Here is a 17,415-nt window from a genome sequence, read left to right on the forward strand (position 1 = left end):
AATTTATTCAAGATGTTTTTCTTAATTTGCTACAAGTAAATGGAAATATAATAATTGGTGGAGATTTTAATTGCTGTTGGATCCAATTTTAGATAAATCTACAAAATCTTTAATGAAAACAAAAATGGCTAAAAGAATATTGACATTAATGGAAGATTTAAATTTGGTAGATAACTGGATGAAATTGAATCCTAAAGAGAGAGATTATTCATTTTATTCTTATCGGTTTGTTTCTTATTCTAGAATAGATTTTTTTTTAAATTTCAGCTCATCTACAAGGAAGGATTGAATATGTACAATATAAACCTAGAATTGTATCAGACCATTATTGATGTCATGTTTGAATTCTGATATAATTGAATCAATTTATAGATGGAGATTTAATTTGTCATTATTAAAAAATGTAGAATTTTGTGACTTTATAAGAAGTCAAATACAGGTGTATTTAGATACAAATATTAATTCAGCTGATAATAAATTTGTTTTATGGGATGCATTTAAGAGGCTTATTTAAGAGGCTAAATAATAAATTATTTGACTAAAATTAAGAAAAATTATCTTAAGGAAGTAGATAAATTAGAGAAGGAAATAACAACTTTGGAAAAAAATTACAAAAAACATCTGAAAAAAAAGAGTTGGAATTGATAAATTTAAAAAAATGCATTATAATTCAATTCAGATTTGTAGGACTGAGAAATTAATTGATAGAACCAAACAAAACTATTATGAATTAGGAGAATGAGCACGTAAGGTATTAGCTTGGCAATTAAAAATGAAGCAGGCATCAAGGATTATTAATGGTCTCAAGAAGAATTCAAAAATTACTTATAAACTACTGGATATAAATGACTCTTTTAGAGAGTATTATACTAAGTTATATTCATCTCAATTATTGAACAACGAAGAAGAAATTAATGATTTTTTACAGAAGCTTCAACTTCCATCTTTGAATTGCCAAGCTTGAAAGGATTTAGATTCTCAATTTACATTGAAAGAAGCTATCAAGGCTTTAAATTCTATGCAAAATGGTAAATCTCCTGATGAAGCTGGGTTTACATCTGAATTTTATAAAAAATTTAAAGACTTATTGATGTCTTTATTAATGGAAGTATTAAAACAAGCATCTGTAACTTGTTCATTACTACAATCTTTTTGAAATGCTGTTATAACAGTAATACCTAAGAAAGATAAAGATTTATTAAAACTGGAGTCTTACAGGCCTATATCATTATTAAATGTTGATCGTAAGATTGTTGCTAAAGTTTAGGCTAATAGAGTGAATGAATATTTACCTGAGTTGGTTCATTTAGATCAATCTCTATTTATTAAAAAATATATTTGCTGATAATATAGCTAAATTAATTAGTCTAGTTCATAGTTCTCAGAGACAATCAGATTTAGCATTAGTTTTATCGTTACATGCTAAAAAGGCTTTCGACAGGTTAGAATGGAATTATTAATTTAAGGTTTTGCAAAAATTTCAATTTGGGCCAATATTTATGAATTGGATTAAAGCTTTATATAGAAATCCTTTGGCTAGAGTAGTTACCAACGGACAACTTTCTTCTTTTTCATTAACTAGATCAGCTAGACAAGGTTGTCCCTTATCTCCTGCATTATTTGTTTTAGCAGTTGAACCATTGGCACAATCAATAAGGCAAGATGTTAGTATTAAAGGAATTAAAGTGAATAAGGAGGAGTATAAAATTTATTTGTTTGCAGATGATGTATTGATTTATATAACAGATCTTTTAAATTCTTTAATTTCTTTATATAAAGTTACCAGATTATGGGGAAATATCTGGTTATAACATTAATTGCGATAAAAGTGAAGTTATGCCATTAGTAGAAGGAGATTAATAGGCAGAGTGAATTGTATTAAAATGAATATTTTCCCAAGGATTCAATATCTTTTTCAATCTATTTGTTGTTTAGTACCTCAAAAATGTTTTAAAGATCTCAATTCAATTGTAAGGAATTTTTATGGGAAGGGGAAATGAATAGGGTATCTTTGGAAAAATTAACTTGGAAATTTGAATTAGATGGCCTACAATTTCACATTTTCAGAATTACTATAAAGCTGCACAATTGAAATTTATTAATGCAAGATTTGGGTGAATATAGAGTTAGATAAAATTGATGAGAAGTCTATATCAGAATTTATTTATAAATGGAATTCAAAATTGTTAATTGGTAATGATCCACCAATTTTGAAACATTTAATTGAAATATGGAATAAAATTGATTATGAGATAGATGGAAAAAAAAGATTTCAGCGAAAATGCTCCTAAATCTAAATAAACTTTTTTCCTTTTACTGTAAATAATCATTTTTAAAGATATGGAATCAATTAGGGATTTAAAAAGTTGAAGATTGTTTTGAAGCAGGGAAATTTGTATCTTTTAATTGAATGAAGGAGAAATTTCAAATTCCTAGTAATACTTTTTTTTGTTACTATCAAGTTAAAACATTTTTATTGGGAAAATTAGGTCATAGTTTAAAATTACCTAGACAATATGCTTTAGAACTATTGCTTACTAAGGAAGAAACAAATAAGTTTATTTCTGAGATATATAAGTTATTATAAAATAAAATGCCTAAGTTGAATGTTCATAAATCAAGAATGAAATGGGAACTCGATCCAAACAGGAAGATAGATGAAAATATTTGGAGAAATTTGACTAAGGTTATAAATGTAAGATATAGATTAGTACAATATAATTTTCTACATCAATTGTATTTAACCCCTCAAAAATTAAAGAAATTTGATTTAATTTCCTCTGATTTGTGTTTTAGATGTGAACAAGAGATAGGTACTTTCTTTCATTTGACTTGGACTTGTTCTAAAGTTAAGAAGTTTTGGATACAAGTTAAATTGTTTTAAAAGTGAGTCTATCATTTGATCCAATGTTGTTTTTACTAGGGGACTTTAAACCGATTGCTTTAGGACTAAGACTATCTATGTTTAGTTTTGGCCGTTTCTAAAAAATGTTTGGCTATTACTTGGACATCTGACCTAGTTTTAGGAATGCAGATGGCATACTGAAATGAAATCTTGTATTCCTTTAGAAAAGATAAATATCATTTTTTGTATAAGTATGGAGCCCATATTTAAAAATTCCTGGTTTGAAGATTTAATCTCTCAACCCGCTCCGGTGGGTGTCTCGGTTTCCACAGCTAAAAAGTTGATTATTGTTGTTTTTAAGTGATGATCTCATTTCTTCTTTCTTTGTAGTTGGAAGGTGAAGGAGGGAGGGAGTTAGTGGAGTGGATGTGGGAGGTTGGGGGGGTTACCCAAAAGCAATCTTCTCAGTAGCTATTTACAACAAGGACACAGGTTTGTTTCTTTGTGCAAAAGTTATCCTGTGCTGGACCATGTTGAGATTAAGAAACAGCAAGTTCTAGATCTTCTTTAAACTTTATAACTGATAACTCCCATAACCAAACGAGATGTACCCAGATTGCTATAAGAAGGAAGGGAAGAAATTGCTGGAGCTCTGGTAATGACCTTTACATCCTCCTTGCCACAGCGGAGGTACCGGAGGACTGGAGAATGGCAAATGTGGTCCCTTTGTTTAAAAAAGACCAGTGAGTCTTACATCAATGGTGGGCAAACTATTGGAGAGGATTCATAGGGACAGAATTTATGAGCATTTGGAGAAGTACAAACTTCTCAGGGATAATGAGTTTTTTAGAAGGTAACTAAAGAAGTTAATGAAGGTAGGGTGGTAGATGCAGGGTATATGGATTTTAGTAAGGCATTTGACAAGGACCCCATGAGAAAATCATGAGTCATGGGATCCATGTGTGGATTCAGAATTGGCTTGCCTATAGAAAGCAGAAAGTAGTAATAGATGTGAAGTATTCTGTTTGGAGGTCAGTGACTAGTGGAGTTTTTTTATAGAGGGTCGTGGACGCCTGGAATGCATTGCTAGGGTGCTGGTGGAGGTTGGAACAATAGGGACATTTAAGAGACTCTTGAAAGACACGTGAATGAAAGAAATGTAGAGGGTTACGAGGTAGGGAGAGTTGAGTTTCTTTTGGTATGTATAGGTTGGCACAACATAATGTTCTATGAAGTCATCTAGAGGAAGTGAATGGATTTTACATTAGCCATTGTCAAAGGATGGCTAGACAGCACACAGCTCACCAAAATATGCCTTTGGGAGAACCTGTGGGGAAGCACAAGATTCAAACTCTCATCTCACTCCAGAACATGGAGCTCCCATGAAGAAATGACATGGGTAAAAAGGTATTCTGTATTCAGCAGTAAAATTAATAAAATAACACTGAAGTGTGATATTTGTTTAAATGTTATGCATTTAAATTGGTTCCACTAAACAATGATGATTGCATTATTGTCTTTTACTTTAAATTTAGTAACACCAATTACCAGTGTGGCTTCGCTTGTGTACCATGAGGACATTTGGCCCAACACATGACAGTCCACAGATATCACATGTCAGTTTTCCATTAGATGCTCTAATACCATCGGCTGTAGATAAATGGCTGTTGAAGTGTTCACCGTCATAGCCTTCAGTCCCCACCAAACACCTGGTGCTGTTGGTTCCTCCATACTCCCCATTGCGACAGCCTTCTTCTCTAAGATCAAGGGCTTCTTCACCTTCACCATAAACAGGCTTCACTTCACCTGCTGTACAACAAGGAAGAAAATAACTTGCAAAGTTCTTTGTCACTAAAATATGAATCCAAAATGAATTTGTAATAGCTTTAACTGTTTCACCAATTAGTAATAAAGCTGACACAAAAGGTACACTTCCGTCTTGCGCTAAATGTGCAGAAATTACTCAAATAAAATTCCAATATTCCAATAAAGGGTGCAGTATGAAACTGAACAAATTTCCCAATATGAGCATTCAGTGGGAGAGGCCAGGAATTTGCAAGTGAAATGGTTTTCTTGGTGTTTTTTTTCCGCTTCATTTAAACAAACCGTTTAAAAAGAGACTGTATATTGCAATGATATTGCTTCACTTCTGGGTTGAAATTCTGTGCAGAATCAAAGAGAGACGGCCTGCATCCAACGAGATCGTGTCAACCAACAAGTATCTACCAAGTCTAGCCCAATTTACCAGGAGTGAAAGCTACTTTTATTGGATGAACCCACGAGATAGAAGATGTTTAGATCGATCAGTGCTTAATTCTGTTCAGCCAGCATCCAGAAATTCTGGCACCAAGCTAATAATATGAATTGAGAATATGGTGAGGAAATCGGAGGCTGTGCAGGCTTTGCGTAGGGCCGGACACCGCTGGTGATGCCACAGAGGCGACGCTTGAATGTGCAAATGTGCTTGCATGGGCCAACAATGGCAGCAAGGATAGCGTCGTAGTCACCTGTGGGGAAGGAACAAATTGGACAGTGCAGCGGTGTGCGAGAAAAGGGCAGGCTGTGAGCTTTTGATCAGGATGGAAATGGAGAATAAATGATTTCGGGTTGTTTGCTAATCCAAATAGTCTGATCCCTCTATATTAGTATGACGAGAGTTCAACAGTTCCTACAACTGGTGACCCTGTGGCTTTTCACAGTACATCCTGGAGAAGATGGAAATGCTAAAAACATCACAGAGATAGTCCAGGAGGTCAAGCTCACAGTCCCAACCCTTTATGCAACTAATGCACGAGTGTGGTTTTTGATCCTAGAGGCACGTTTCCAGTCATTGAATGTCATTAGTCAGAGAACAAACTTCAACTTGTTCGCAGCTCGCCGACCGGACCGGATCACTTGCGAGGTAGAAGACATGCTACTTCGTCTGGATGAAACAACACCATGCAATACGACATGCTTAAGGCAGCCATAATGGAGAAAACCCAACTTTCCAATCAATCTCATATTGCAGATCTGCTAGCAGTTGAGAGGCAATATAGAGTTCATCAGCCAGCTTTGATGAACCTCCAAAATTGGTCAACATTTCGTTGGAGATGATCTCCAAAGTGCAGCTAAGAGTAGTCATGGCATGTAGAGCGCATCGAAAGAACCAAAGTCTTGTAGATCCAAACCAAGGCTTTTATGAACTAGAAGACTGGAGCGTATCACAAGTAGGTCAACCAGTCCAGAATGACCTGGTCTGGCTAGGAGCAATCCTTGAAGACCTGCCAGTACGTGTGGCTCCACTCTCAGCCAATCACAGTCATCCTGCACTACCATCTGTACATATACACATGGGTGATAGAATCTGTACTAACCATTAAACCAACAAAACTGAGCTGAAGCAACAAGTTGCAGCACTCACTGCGCAAATCAAGGTTTTATCATCACAGATGAATTATCCCCGTTCCAGTCCAACTCCAATCATGTGGGTTGGGGACAAGGTGGAAGTGGTGCCCAACATTGGAAACACTGGAAATTTCATGCTGCGGCTTGGTCATGCCAACCTCCTTGAACCTTCCACAAACAGCACTCAGGAAATGACAAGGCCCAGCAGAAAGGCAACTGCTGCTCATGGGCAAATCAGTCACCACCTTTTCCTGAAAAATTGTTTCTCTGGTAAACAATTTCCTCATCGATTCGGGCATGGAGATATCAATCATTTCTCCCACTCCACAAGAGTGCAGTCACCCTAATCGGGCATGTGTCCTCGCTGCTGCAAACAATTCGAGCAGCCAGACATTCGGCCAGGGGTCGCTCGTGCTCAATTTCCCCTTGGCAAATGTTTCCAAACCCATTGTCAGAGCAGATTTTCTTTCTTACTTTATCCTGCTGGTGGATCTGAACATCTGCCATAGAAACACAAAGGTGAGCTGTATTTGTCGCTGCACAATGACCGTCACTCACCTAACTAGTCTCCAGCCTGTCACTGCCCATTCCGGGTGTTCCTCAAGCTGTTCACTTGCCTGTTAATGGCTTCATACTGGCACAACAACATCAAACATGCAGTAAACCACCACATCCAGATCCGGGGTCCTCCTGTTTTGGCGCATCCACATAGGCTACCCTCCGATCACCTTAAAATTGCAAAGGCAGAGTTCCACCATGTGCCGGAGCTGGGAATAGTCCACTGATCTGAGAGCTGCTGGGCATCACCACTACCCATGGTCCTGAAAAGATCCCCAGGGGATTGGCGGCTGTGAGGAAAGTACTACGCTCTGTAGAACACCACCATCCCTGACCAATACAGCATCCCAAGTTTTCAGGATTTCTTGGCAAACCTACATGACAAGCGGGTGTTTGCAAAAATCTTCTTTGTACATGCCTATTACCCAATCACAGTTGAGCCTGCAGATGTTCCCAAAACAGTGGTGATTACTTCTTTCGGTACATTTGAATTTCTACAGATGCCATTTGGTTTGCGAAACGGAGCTCCATCATTCCAGCGTTTTATGGACCATGTCCTCTCCGGCCTCAATTTCATCTATGCTTTCCTCTCACTCACCATGGATGCCTCTGTCAATGCCATGGGAGCCTTTTTGGAGCAGATTGGAGCCTCCAACATTTTTTTGAGCCATGCTGTCACCCACTCAGATGGGGTACAGTACATTCAGACAAGAACACCTGGCCATCTACTTCACTGTCAAGCATTTCTGCAATTTATTGGAAAGGCATTCCTTCACTATTTATGCAGACCACCAGCCTTTTACATATACCTCTTGAACAAGCACACAGCACTATTCACCACGGGAAATATGCCACTTGGATTTCAAATTCACCAGTTACAACAGGCACATCCAAGGGGAATCGAATCCTATGGCCGATGCCCTATCCAGACTGGAGGGGGAGGCTTTGTATGCAACAACAATTATCATTTCAATGCAATGGCTCACGCACAATGCATTTATCCCGAGCTTATTCAGTACCACCATAGGTCTCAAACTAGAAGACTTGTACACTGGTGACTCAGGTGAGACAACAGTGTGTGAAACATCCACCAGGAAGCCAATCAGCCTGTCCAGCCTTCTCTGCCATTCAATGTGATCACCAACCTTCTGGGCACCAACCAGATTCAGACGATGACTTACCATCCACAGGCAAATGGTCTCATTGAGCATTTACGCCATCAGCTGAAAACAGCATTGACACCTGGTGGTGACCTGGTGGAGCCAATGGTCTTACTCAGACCTAGGTTGTTTAGCAGCAGAAATATCTCTGCCACACTCTGACACTTCCTGGGGAATTTGTCAACCATGCTCCTACAATTAGACCACTTCATCCTGCCTATTATGTCAACTGACTATGGCAATCCTTGCAATTACTCAGCCCAACACCAATGTGGTAAACAACTACCGCAGTCTACATGCCAGCCACTTACTGCACACACGTTTTGGTTCAATACGATGCCATTCACTGTCCACTTCAGCAAGTTTACGATGGCCCTTACCAATTCATTTATCGCCAGCCCAAAACTTTAGTGTACATGGAGAACTAGCTGACTTCAACACACACTAAACCAATGAAGGCGCAAGACCCCAGCCCATCTCACCAACGCTTCAGTACCAGACCAGATCAGGCCGGACAATCAACCCGTTCTGTGGAAGGACATAGCCAGACAGTTGCCATCTCACATTACTCGGAGGCTGAGGGGGATGGGGGGAGCTGTTGTGGTCGCATGTCCATCATTGGTGACACAACAGAGGCTGTCATCCCATATGTGGGATGACAATGTGAGCAAGGGCAACGTCGCAGCCACCTTAGGAATGGAATGAATTGGACAGCATGGCGGCGTGGTAGAGAAGGGCAGGCTGGGAGCTTTTTATAAGGTTGGAAATGGAGAATAAATGACACACGGTTGTTCGCTGAACCAAACAGTGTGAATCCTCTATTTGTGCGCAGAGAAAATAGCAGTTTATACAGCTGTCACTCTGGCTAAGTCTGGGCTGTTCTTGTCCAAGGTTAAAGGGACTTCAGAGTGATATTTATTTTGCCTCCCAATAATGAGAGTGTCTTGTGGGTTCCAAAGATGAAAGAGTTCCATATCACAAACCACAAGTACAAACACAGTGAGTTAATGCTTGACAATAACCTATACTAATTAGTTACTTTAATAAACAGAAAATAACTATAAAATGGAAACACAATGATGTAGCACAAAGTCAGAGAGGTAGTGAGTACTGTGCAACTCCACCGCAGTGCATGATTCATGATTTCAGCTGTACAACTGTAAAGAGTTCTACAATAAAGACAGACCGACTGAAAGTTACGGGTTACTTTACAGAGAATCTGGCAGTTCCATTAACCCTGACAGTAGCCATCCAATTGCCTGTTCTCTTGTTCACACTGGGCTCAGAGTCCAATAAATTTAGGACATGACAGCAGAATTCATATTTTGACAAGAGAATTTACCCAATAAGTAATCAACCTACTGCCATAAGAGAGGTTCTATGTTTGATTTGTTTTCAACAAAACATTAAAGTACTTGGTCTCTTTTCAGTAACCACAGACCAGGTCGACCCAAAATGCATCAATTCTCCCATTCAGTTTATTGTGGTCCACTACCTGCTTTGGAATTGTGAAATGAACATGTTGACTAATAAGCACTTGCACACAATTTCCACCCTTCCTATCCCTTGTACCACTGTGGTCAAAATGTTAACTGACACCCGTTGTAATGGCTTTATGTGAATAAGGGGTCAGCATGGTGGTGGATGTACAATCATTTGTGGAACCTAAACTTGAGTACATCAATGAAGTGAGCAAAGGAGAGAAGAGTTAGAAAAAGGGCAGAAACAACGTTTGACATTAATATACAGTATAACAGAAAAGTAAGGCTTTATAAAGCTTTTGTAAAGGAAACAAACATGATAGTGTCATAAATTCAAAAACCTGCAGATGCTAAAAATCTGACATAAAAACAAAAATGTTCAAAATGCTCATGGAGGAAGAAACAGTTAATGATTCAAGTTTGGACATGAGGTCAGATTCGAGGATTGACTGACAAAGGGTCTTGGATCTGCAACATTAACTGTTTCTCTTTCCACAGAGGCTGCCTGACATGCTGAATACTGTACTTCCAACATTTTCTGTTTTATGATAGATTGCTCATTGATTTCCCATGGACATTCCAACACATCTGCTAATTTCCCTGTTTTTATATTACTGGTGAAAATAATCCACAAAGTTGACAGCTTCCATTTGCATAGCACCTTGAATGCAGTAGAATATCCTGACACTTAATATGAAGATCAAACAAACTCTGACACATACCAAGATAAGGAGATTTTTAAGCAATTGACTAAAACATCAATTAAGTGGTAGAGTTAAAAAGTGAGTTGAGAGCAGAGATGAATTGGTTTGTAATCATTTAATTTTTTTGGATCACTTTATCAGGCCATAAAATGAGAATCGAATTTTACATGGGTCAAACTTTTGACCTCATGAAGTACCTGCGTCGTTCAAGGTGCCGGGAGCTCAGATGATTGGGACTGGGTAGTAAGTACAGGGTCGGGCGTTAGAAATTTGGAAGGCCGGGCAGCCAGGCAAGGATCTGCTGTCAGGGTGTCGGGAGCTTGGTCAAGGCCAAAAATGGGAGGGGTTGACTTTTACATAGATCATACAAAGGCACCAAATTTTTGGCTCAAAAAAAATCGGAGGTTGACGATATGGTATCGATGATTATACAAGTATATATGGTAATTCCCTAATAGCAGAAGGTGTCCAATGATAAATTAATTAAACTCAGCACTGCTGAAAAGATCAGATTTGGAATAATATTGGCAGGATATCCAACTGTGGATGATTGAATAGGAAATGATGAGACTATGGAGGGATTCAAAAATAAGAATTATAATTTTTAAAATGATCCTTAAACAAGCAAAATCTGCAGGCATTGGCACTGGAATATAACAGAAATGCTATAGATGCTCAGCTGATCAAGCAGCTTCTGAGGAGAGAGAATCAGAATTAACGTTTCAGGCCAAAAAATTAGAAAGTACTTGTGCTTTAAGATGCAGCAAGAGGATGAGTGGATGGAATAATGCCAATGTTCATGATAGAGCAGAGAAAAAGATTGTTCATCTGATGCAAATACTGTTGGTTTGAAGAGAGATAACAAATGATCATTAGTCAATGCTGATCTCTCCGAAGATAGAGGAAAATGAAAGAGAACACAAGAGAAGAATAAAAGATGTTGGAACAGTGAGGTGCAGAACACAATAGTTGCTGCAAACCTGGACATAAATAAAATACAGATCAGGCAGCATCTGTGGAGAGAGAAGAACAAGTTAAATAGCAGAACTAACCAGTACTGGCAAACAGCAAACATTGAGCTTGGTACTGATTCCCAAGGCTGCAATGAGAAGTGTTGTTCCTCTAGCTGAACATGAAGCAGTTCTGGAGGCCAGAATGAGAAGTTAGAATGGGAGTGGCAAGCTCAGCATCACTTCTGTGGATTAAATGGAAGCAGTCTTCAAAGAAGTCATTCAATGTGGAGAAGTAGCTGACAACTTACGTTTGCAGTAAACTGCAAAAGGTGCCAATAAATTGTAGAGTGTCTGGAAGGACAATATTATTGGTTCCAGGAAGGTGGAAGGAAGGGAAAATGTTATCAGTGCTGAATTGCCTGGGAAAAACCTGTGAGAAGACCTGAGCGAAGATGGATGAGCAAATCATGGATGTGCAGAGGGAATTGTTCCTTCAAAATGATGTAAGGGGTGGAAAGGGGTAGATGCGTCTAAGGAACATTCTTCTCGGTAACATTTTTGAAGATGGAGGGCCAACGAAGGTCAGGTAGCATTGGGAGATGGGTGAATGGTATTGGATGTTAGTTGTAATATAGAGGGTTGTGTCTGACTAACAAGTATATGGTAGGTAGAAAGTAAGAGGCCAGGCAAAAATGCACTGAAATAGTTGTCTCGGAGCAGTACAGGCATTAATTAGTAAGAACTTCAGCAGCAGATGAACTGAGGCAGGAATGAGTTCAAGTTTTTTTTTAATCATCTGACTCTACATAATTAACTTGATTAAGCTGGTTTCTCCAGACTATGGTGCTCGCACATCCACACACAATACACAACAAATTATAATCACACATATACATAAAGATATAATATAAAATAAATACAGTACAACTCCGATTATCCAAAATGGCTGGGACTGGGCCTATTTCGGATAAACGTTTTTTTCAGCATTAAAACAATGTTTAATTCTCACCAAAAAAAATGCTGGCCACTGCTGATCACCGACATCTCCCCATCGAGGCCCCGCTTGTGCTGGGAGCCTGAGATCCGCTGCTGCCACCGGGGAGCCCGAGTTTCCCCACTGCCGCTGAGGAGCCAGAGGTCCGCCGCTGCCGCCTAGACCTCAAGGTCCCCAGTCAGTTCAGCTCTGATGAATGTTCAGATAAATGAGGATTTCTAATTTGTTTGGGATATCCTCATAAATTCAAAGTTTTTAATAAATTTTGGATAATTGAGGATTTCAGATAATCAGAGTTGCACTGTATATATAAATATTTTGGGATTTACTTGGTTACCAGATACATCAATATCATAGCCTTTGAGAAGAAGCTATTCCCCAACCTGGCAGTCCAGATTTTGATGCTCCTCTACCTCTTCCTGATGGTAATGGGTCAAAGATATTGTGTGCTGGATGAAAAGGGCCCCTGATTAATCTTTGAGCCCCATTTAAGCCACACTCCCATTGAATTTTGTCATTAAAGGTTAGGGATCTTTTTGTTTTGATGATCATCTATATTGACTTCTGGTTACTAAGGTTGTTGGTGTCAAATACAATTCTAAAGTCCAAACAGATTGGTTCAATCACATTCAGTTCTGAGAGAGGGGACGATGTTGACGACTAGTGAATGGAGGTTGAAGATGGAGGACAGCTTTTCTAATATTTAGTGTGGCCATTTGGAGATAGTGGAGGGGTCAAGAAAAGAGGTTAAACTTTGAGTAATCGGTGTAGGGGTGGCGCGTTCTGCTACCTTCATGGATGATGTCATTGGACAACAGTATTATCAAAGAGAAAAGAAGAGGGGGACATATACCTGTCTTGGGGACACTGGAATTAAAGAAGGGAGATTGGGGGAGAGAACAAGAAAGGTGACATTGTGTGCAGAGGGAAACAGGCTGACAATTTATCCAATATGTGGAATGAAATGGAACAAAAACTGCTCCATATCATTCTCAGGAGTAAGCATTACAGAAAAGTCTAATGGCAGTTAAGGGGGCATTAGAATCTCCATCTGCAGGGCTAGGAAATGTCTATGGTGCAATAAAGGTGACGGCTGACAATGCTGAGGCATGGAACAATTTTCCATTTTTGGTCATGTATTTCAGCCTCAAGTACTCTCAGATCAGGCACAGCCTTAAACTGCCTAAACCACAATCTTACCAAAATATCTCACATCATACTCCTCTGCTCAGTTTATAACATCCAACAAGTAATGTTTACAACTAAATTAGCATCAATGTGGCCATACTGCGGACAAGCTTTGTGCTGTGGTTCTGTGCTTGGAAAACTGACCTTTCAAAGTCTGCACCAGACTTGTGTCCCAGAGCAGTCACAACAGTCTACAAGTTAACTGTGCAAATCACACTCTATTGCACACAACACCCACGTGTAAAGTTGACTCCATTTTAAAGTACAGATCAGAAAGAAGTCGAGCAGGATCAGGAATATACCATTCAGTTCCTCAACTGTTCTGCCATTCAATGAGATCATGGCTCCCTTGACCTTTATTTTTGTGACTTGTCTCCATAACCCAATTACTGCAGGTATTAGAACTCTATCCATCTCCTGCATCTTTATGTGGAAAAGCCCTCTGAAGAAAAGATTTTTTTTTAATCTCAAGCTTAAATGGCATCCCCTTATACTGCAACTTTGCTCTCTCCCTCTGGGCTCTCCCTTGATAGGAAACACTCTTTCAACATTTACACTGTCTAGCCTCATCTCTAATGCCTCAGTGAGTAGAATGCCAGTCTGCTTAATTTTTCCCTATGAGATAGTCCCTCTATAGCAGTGGTTCTCAACCTTTTTCTTTCCACTCACATACCACTTTAAGTATTCCCTATGCCATAGGCACTCTGTGATTAGTAAGGGATTGCTTAAGGTGGTATGTGGGTGGAAAGAAAAAATTTGAAAACCACTGTTTTAATCATACTTCATTGACTCATTATGTGCATGATTTCATAACGCCAAAGGAAATGGCCAATGACAATTTTTCTCAAGCAAAATATTTCAGTAACAATTGGGTCTAAGAGCAACGGTTCTCAACCTTCCCTTCCCACTCACCTACCACCTTAAGCAATCCCTTACTAATCACAGAGCACTTATGCATAGGGAAGACTTAAAGTGGTAGGTAAGTGGAAAGAAAAAGGTTGAGAACCACTGCTCTGTAGTCAAGGTCAGCCTGGTGACCCTTCTCTGATCTGTCTCCATTGAAACAATATATTTCCTTAAATAGTGGGACCAAAATGGTACAGAGTAATCTGAATATGATTTCACTAGTGCCTTGTACAGTTGCTGTAAGACTTCCTTACCTTCATACCCCAACTCTTGTGAAATAAGGGCCAACATTCATAAGTTTTCCTATTACCTGCTGCATTTATGTGCTGCCTTTCTGTGTTTTATATTCAAGATGCCTCATATCCCTTTGAGCTGCAGCTTTCCAAAGTTTTCTTCATTTGAATAACACTTCTTTTGTCTTTCCTTCAACAATGGAAAACTTCCTACTTTCGCACATTATTACCCTTTCATTGATTCTCCATGAATTGTTTATATCCTCTTTGTAACTTGCCTTCCCACCGATTATAGTGACATTGAAAATTTGGCCACTGCATAGTAACAACCTCCCCTCAAGTCATTAACAAGTGATGGAAACAGTTGAGGCCCTAGTACTGATCCCTGATGGATCCACCAGATTTCCAATCCTTGTACTTTCTGCTTGCATTCCCCTATCTGCACTAGGATGCCACCGCCAATGTCGGACCGTGCTGACTTGGACCCATTGTGCATCCATTGAGTAAGGTCAAGTTTTGAATACTGTCAATGTAAAATGGAAATGAATTTCTTTTTTTTTAAATTTTTTATTTTTCACACCATAAATCACATTGGCCATGATACACACTTTTTCCTTTTCACACATATATAGTGACATTTTCTCCCCCCACCCTCCCTCCTCCCAACCCACCCCCCCCCATCCATTTAAGGTATACAATCTAGGATACATTAAACCAGTCAGACAATGTTGTCACTCAACAAAAAAAAACACCAGAAATTCTACTGAGTCCATTCTTTTCTTTCCTTCTCCTTCCATCAACTTAGGTAATGATTGTCCCCGGTAGGTTTTCGCTATTGTATTTAATGTAAGGCTCCCATATTTGTTCGAATATTTCAATATTATTTCTTAAACTATATGTTATTTTTTCTAATAGAATACATTTCTATATACCATTGTTGTATTTTCAAATTATCTTCCAATTTCCAGGTTGACATAATACATTTTTTTGCTACGGCTAGAGCTATCTTAACAAATCTTTTTTGTGCTCCATCCAAATCAATTCCAAATTCTTTGTTTTTTATGTTACTTAGGAGAAAGATCTCTGGATTCTTTGGTATATTGTTTTCTGTTATTTTATTTAATAAATGGGACCCAACAGTATCTGATAGATGTTTTCGATGTAAAAAAGAAATGGGAACAACAATTCATGCAATCTGGACATGTGAGAGAGTAGAAAAACTTTGGAAATGAATTTCTGAGGGCAGCCAAACTTGACAGGAAACTGCACAGTCCCTCTTGAGTTGCATCTACAAAGGAATGCCTGCTGATTCAACTGGCCACACAGGCTGCTGGCTGGTGACGCAGTCCGTGCAAAAACTAAACTCAATCCATTCATAATGACCTAAACCCAAATATTACAATAAAGTGTCAGATATTAGAAATATTAAAAATGGTTCTATAATTGGATTAAGAATATGCATAGAATATAATTTTAATACTTTGTCTTTTTCTTGAAGTCCATATTCCCATTCTCTGAGACCTTTCAAACCTAACTTCTAAGCAATGTGCCACGGCATCCAGTACTATTCTCTGATGGACTTTCTAGGGTCCAGTGATAGAACTCATTCTTGCTGATGCTCCCCAGCAATACAGTGGGAAATTTCCACTCAGAATATAGGCCAGGTTAGAAATTAAAGGGGATTTTCAACAAGCAGAAAAGGGAGCTGGTTACTTTTAATCATGTTACTTTAATGCTTTTTAATGATTTGTAATTAGGTTAATTTGTCTTAACAAATGTTTTTAAATTAATAACAACATCAGAATAATTTAAATACCATTATAAAGTCTCTAGCTTCAATACTACTTTAGTCTTTATCACAGCCTGTCAGAGTGCTCCTGGGACAAAGCTGTATGAGGTCTTGTCACTGAACTTTGACGTCTCTCTGAATCAGGCCCAAGTGAATCCAAGCAGACTGGCTCAGCAACATCTGGATCATACGGCAGCGGCTCAGCGACTGACGGACCCACACAAGCTACAGGTGACTTGCAGTCAAGAGATCCGCATGGGCTGCGGGCTGCTGAAGACTGGCTCATGGGAACCGAGTGTCAGAGTCAGGACTCGAGAGGATGCTGAGGACAAGAAGGGCTCCCGAAGGGCTGCAGGCCCTGAAGGCTTCCTGATCATATCAGAGGTTTGGATCTGGAGCTCAGGTTGCCAATAAACTGAAAAGGGAGTCTGTGCACCTGCAGAGGCTGCGGGAGCGCTAGAAGCGAATCCTCGGACATTCAGTGTCTGAAGGGGCTCTCTTTTGCTTCTCTTTCTCTCATACTGTAAGGGGTGCCGGGTGACACTAATGGCAACCCTTTGTGTGCCTTATGGCAGGCATAAGGCAATTTCGTATGATATTATATGTTCTGTACTATTACATAATAAGGAATCTTGAATTTTAATGACTTTCTCAGTGGTTGGCAGCAGCAAGACCCCTCCCTACTTCCTACTATTGTGTTTCTCTCCTCTTTGAGCTGCAGTGACAGTATCTCTACAATCCCCTAGCATATTCTCCTCTTCCCAGAAGTGTCTAAAATTTCTTCTCTACCAAGGTTTAGAAATTCACCAGCATTTACCATCTGTTTCTGAGACATTGTTCATCACCCGACACAAATAGCATTTTCCTGACAAATGAACTCAGGCAAACTAATCTATGAAATTAAACTACAGAACAGATGCTCCAGCACACCCGATGATGAAAGAAGCAGAATCAGTACAGTCAGCATGGCGGCAAGTGCAACACTATTACAGCAGCCATGAACCAGGTTCAAATCCAGAACTGGTGTTTGGATGTTCTCCCTGTTTCTGCACGGGTTTTCTCTGGGTGCTCCAATGTCCTCCCACCCTTCAAAACATATCGGGTTGTCGGTTAATTGGGCTTCACAGATTTCATGGTCCAGAAGGGCATATTATCGTTGCATATCCTTAAATTAAAATTAAGACCCACTTTGAATAAGGAAGATTCCAATACTCACT

At 39.1% G+C, this 17,415-nt stretch overlaps 1 protein-coding gene across 10 annotated transcripts in view; it reads right to left on the reverse strand.

The window, feature by feature from the left end:
- LOC138747703 (zinc finger protein Aiolos-like) overlaps positions 1–17,415 on the reverse strand; it is a 139,308-nt gene that overhangs the window by 54,094 nt on the left and 67,799 nt on the right. For 9 of the 10 annotated variants that reach the window (XM_069907189.1, XM_069907194.1, XM_069907191.1 and 6 more), the window contains one exon: positions 4,394–4,654. In XM_069907189.1, the coding sequence (XP_069763290.1) occupies positions 4,394–4,654 (261 nt within the window). The remainder of the gene's footprint in view (positions 1–4,393; positions 4,655–17,415) is intronic. The other variant, XM_069907197.1, reaches the window with a different exon arrangement.

The sequence above is a fragment of the Narcine bancroftii genome, chromosome 12 (assembly GCF_036971445.1).
Source record: "Narcine bancroftii isolate sNarBan1 chromosome 12, sNarBan1.hap1, whole genome shotgun sequence".
NCBI classification, from domain to species: domain Eukaryota; kingdom Metazoa; phylum Chordata; class Chondrichthyes; order Torpediniformes; family Narcinidae; genus Narcine; species Narcine bancroftii.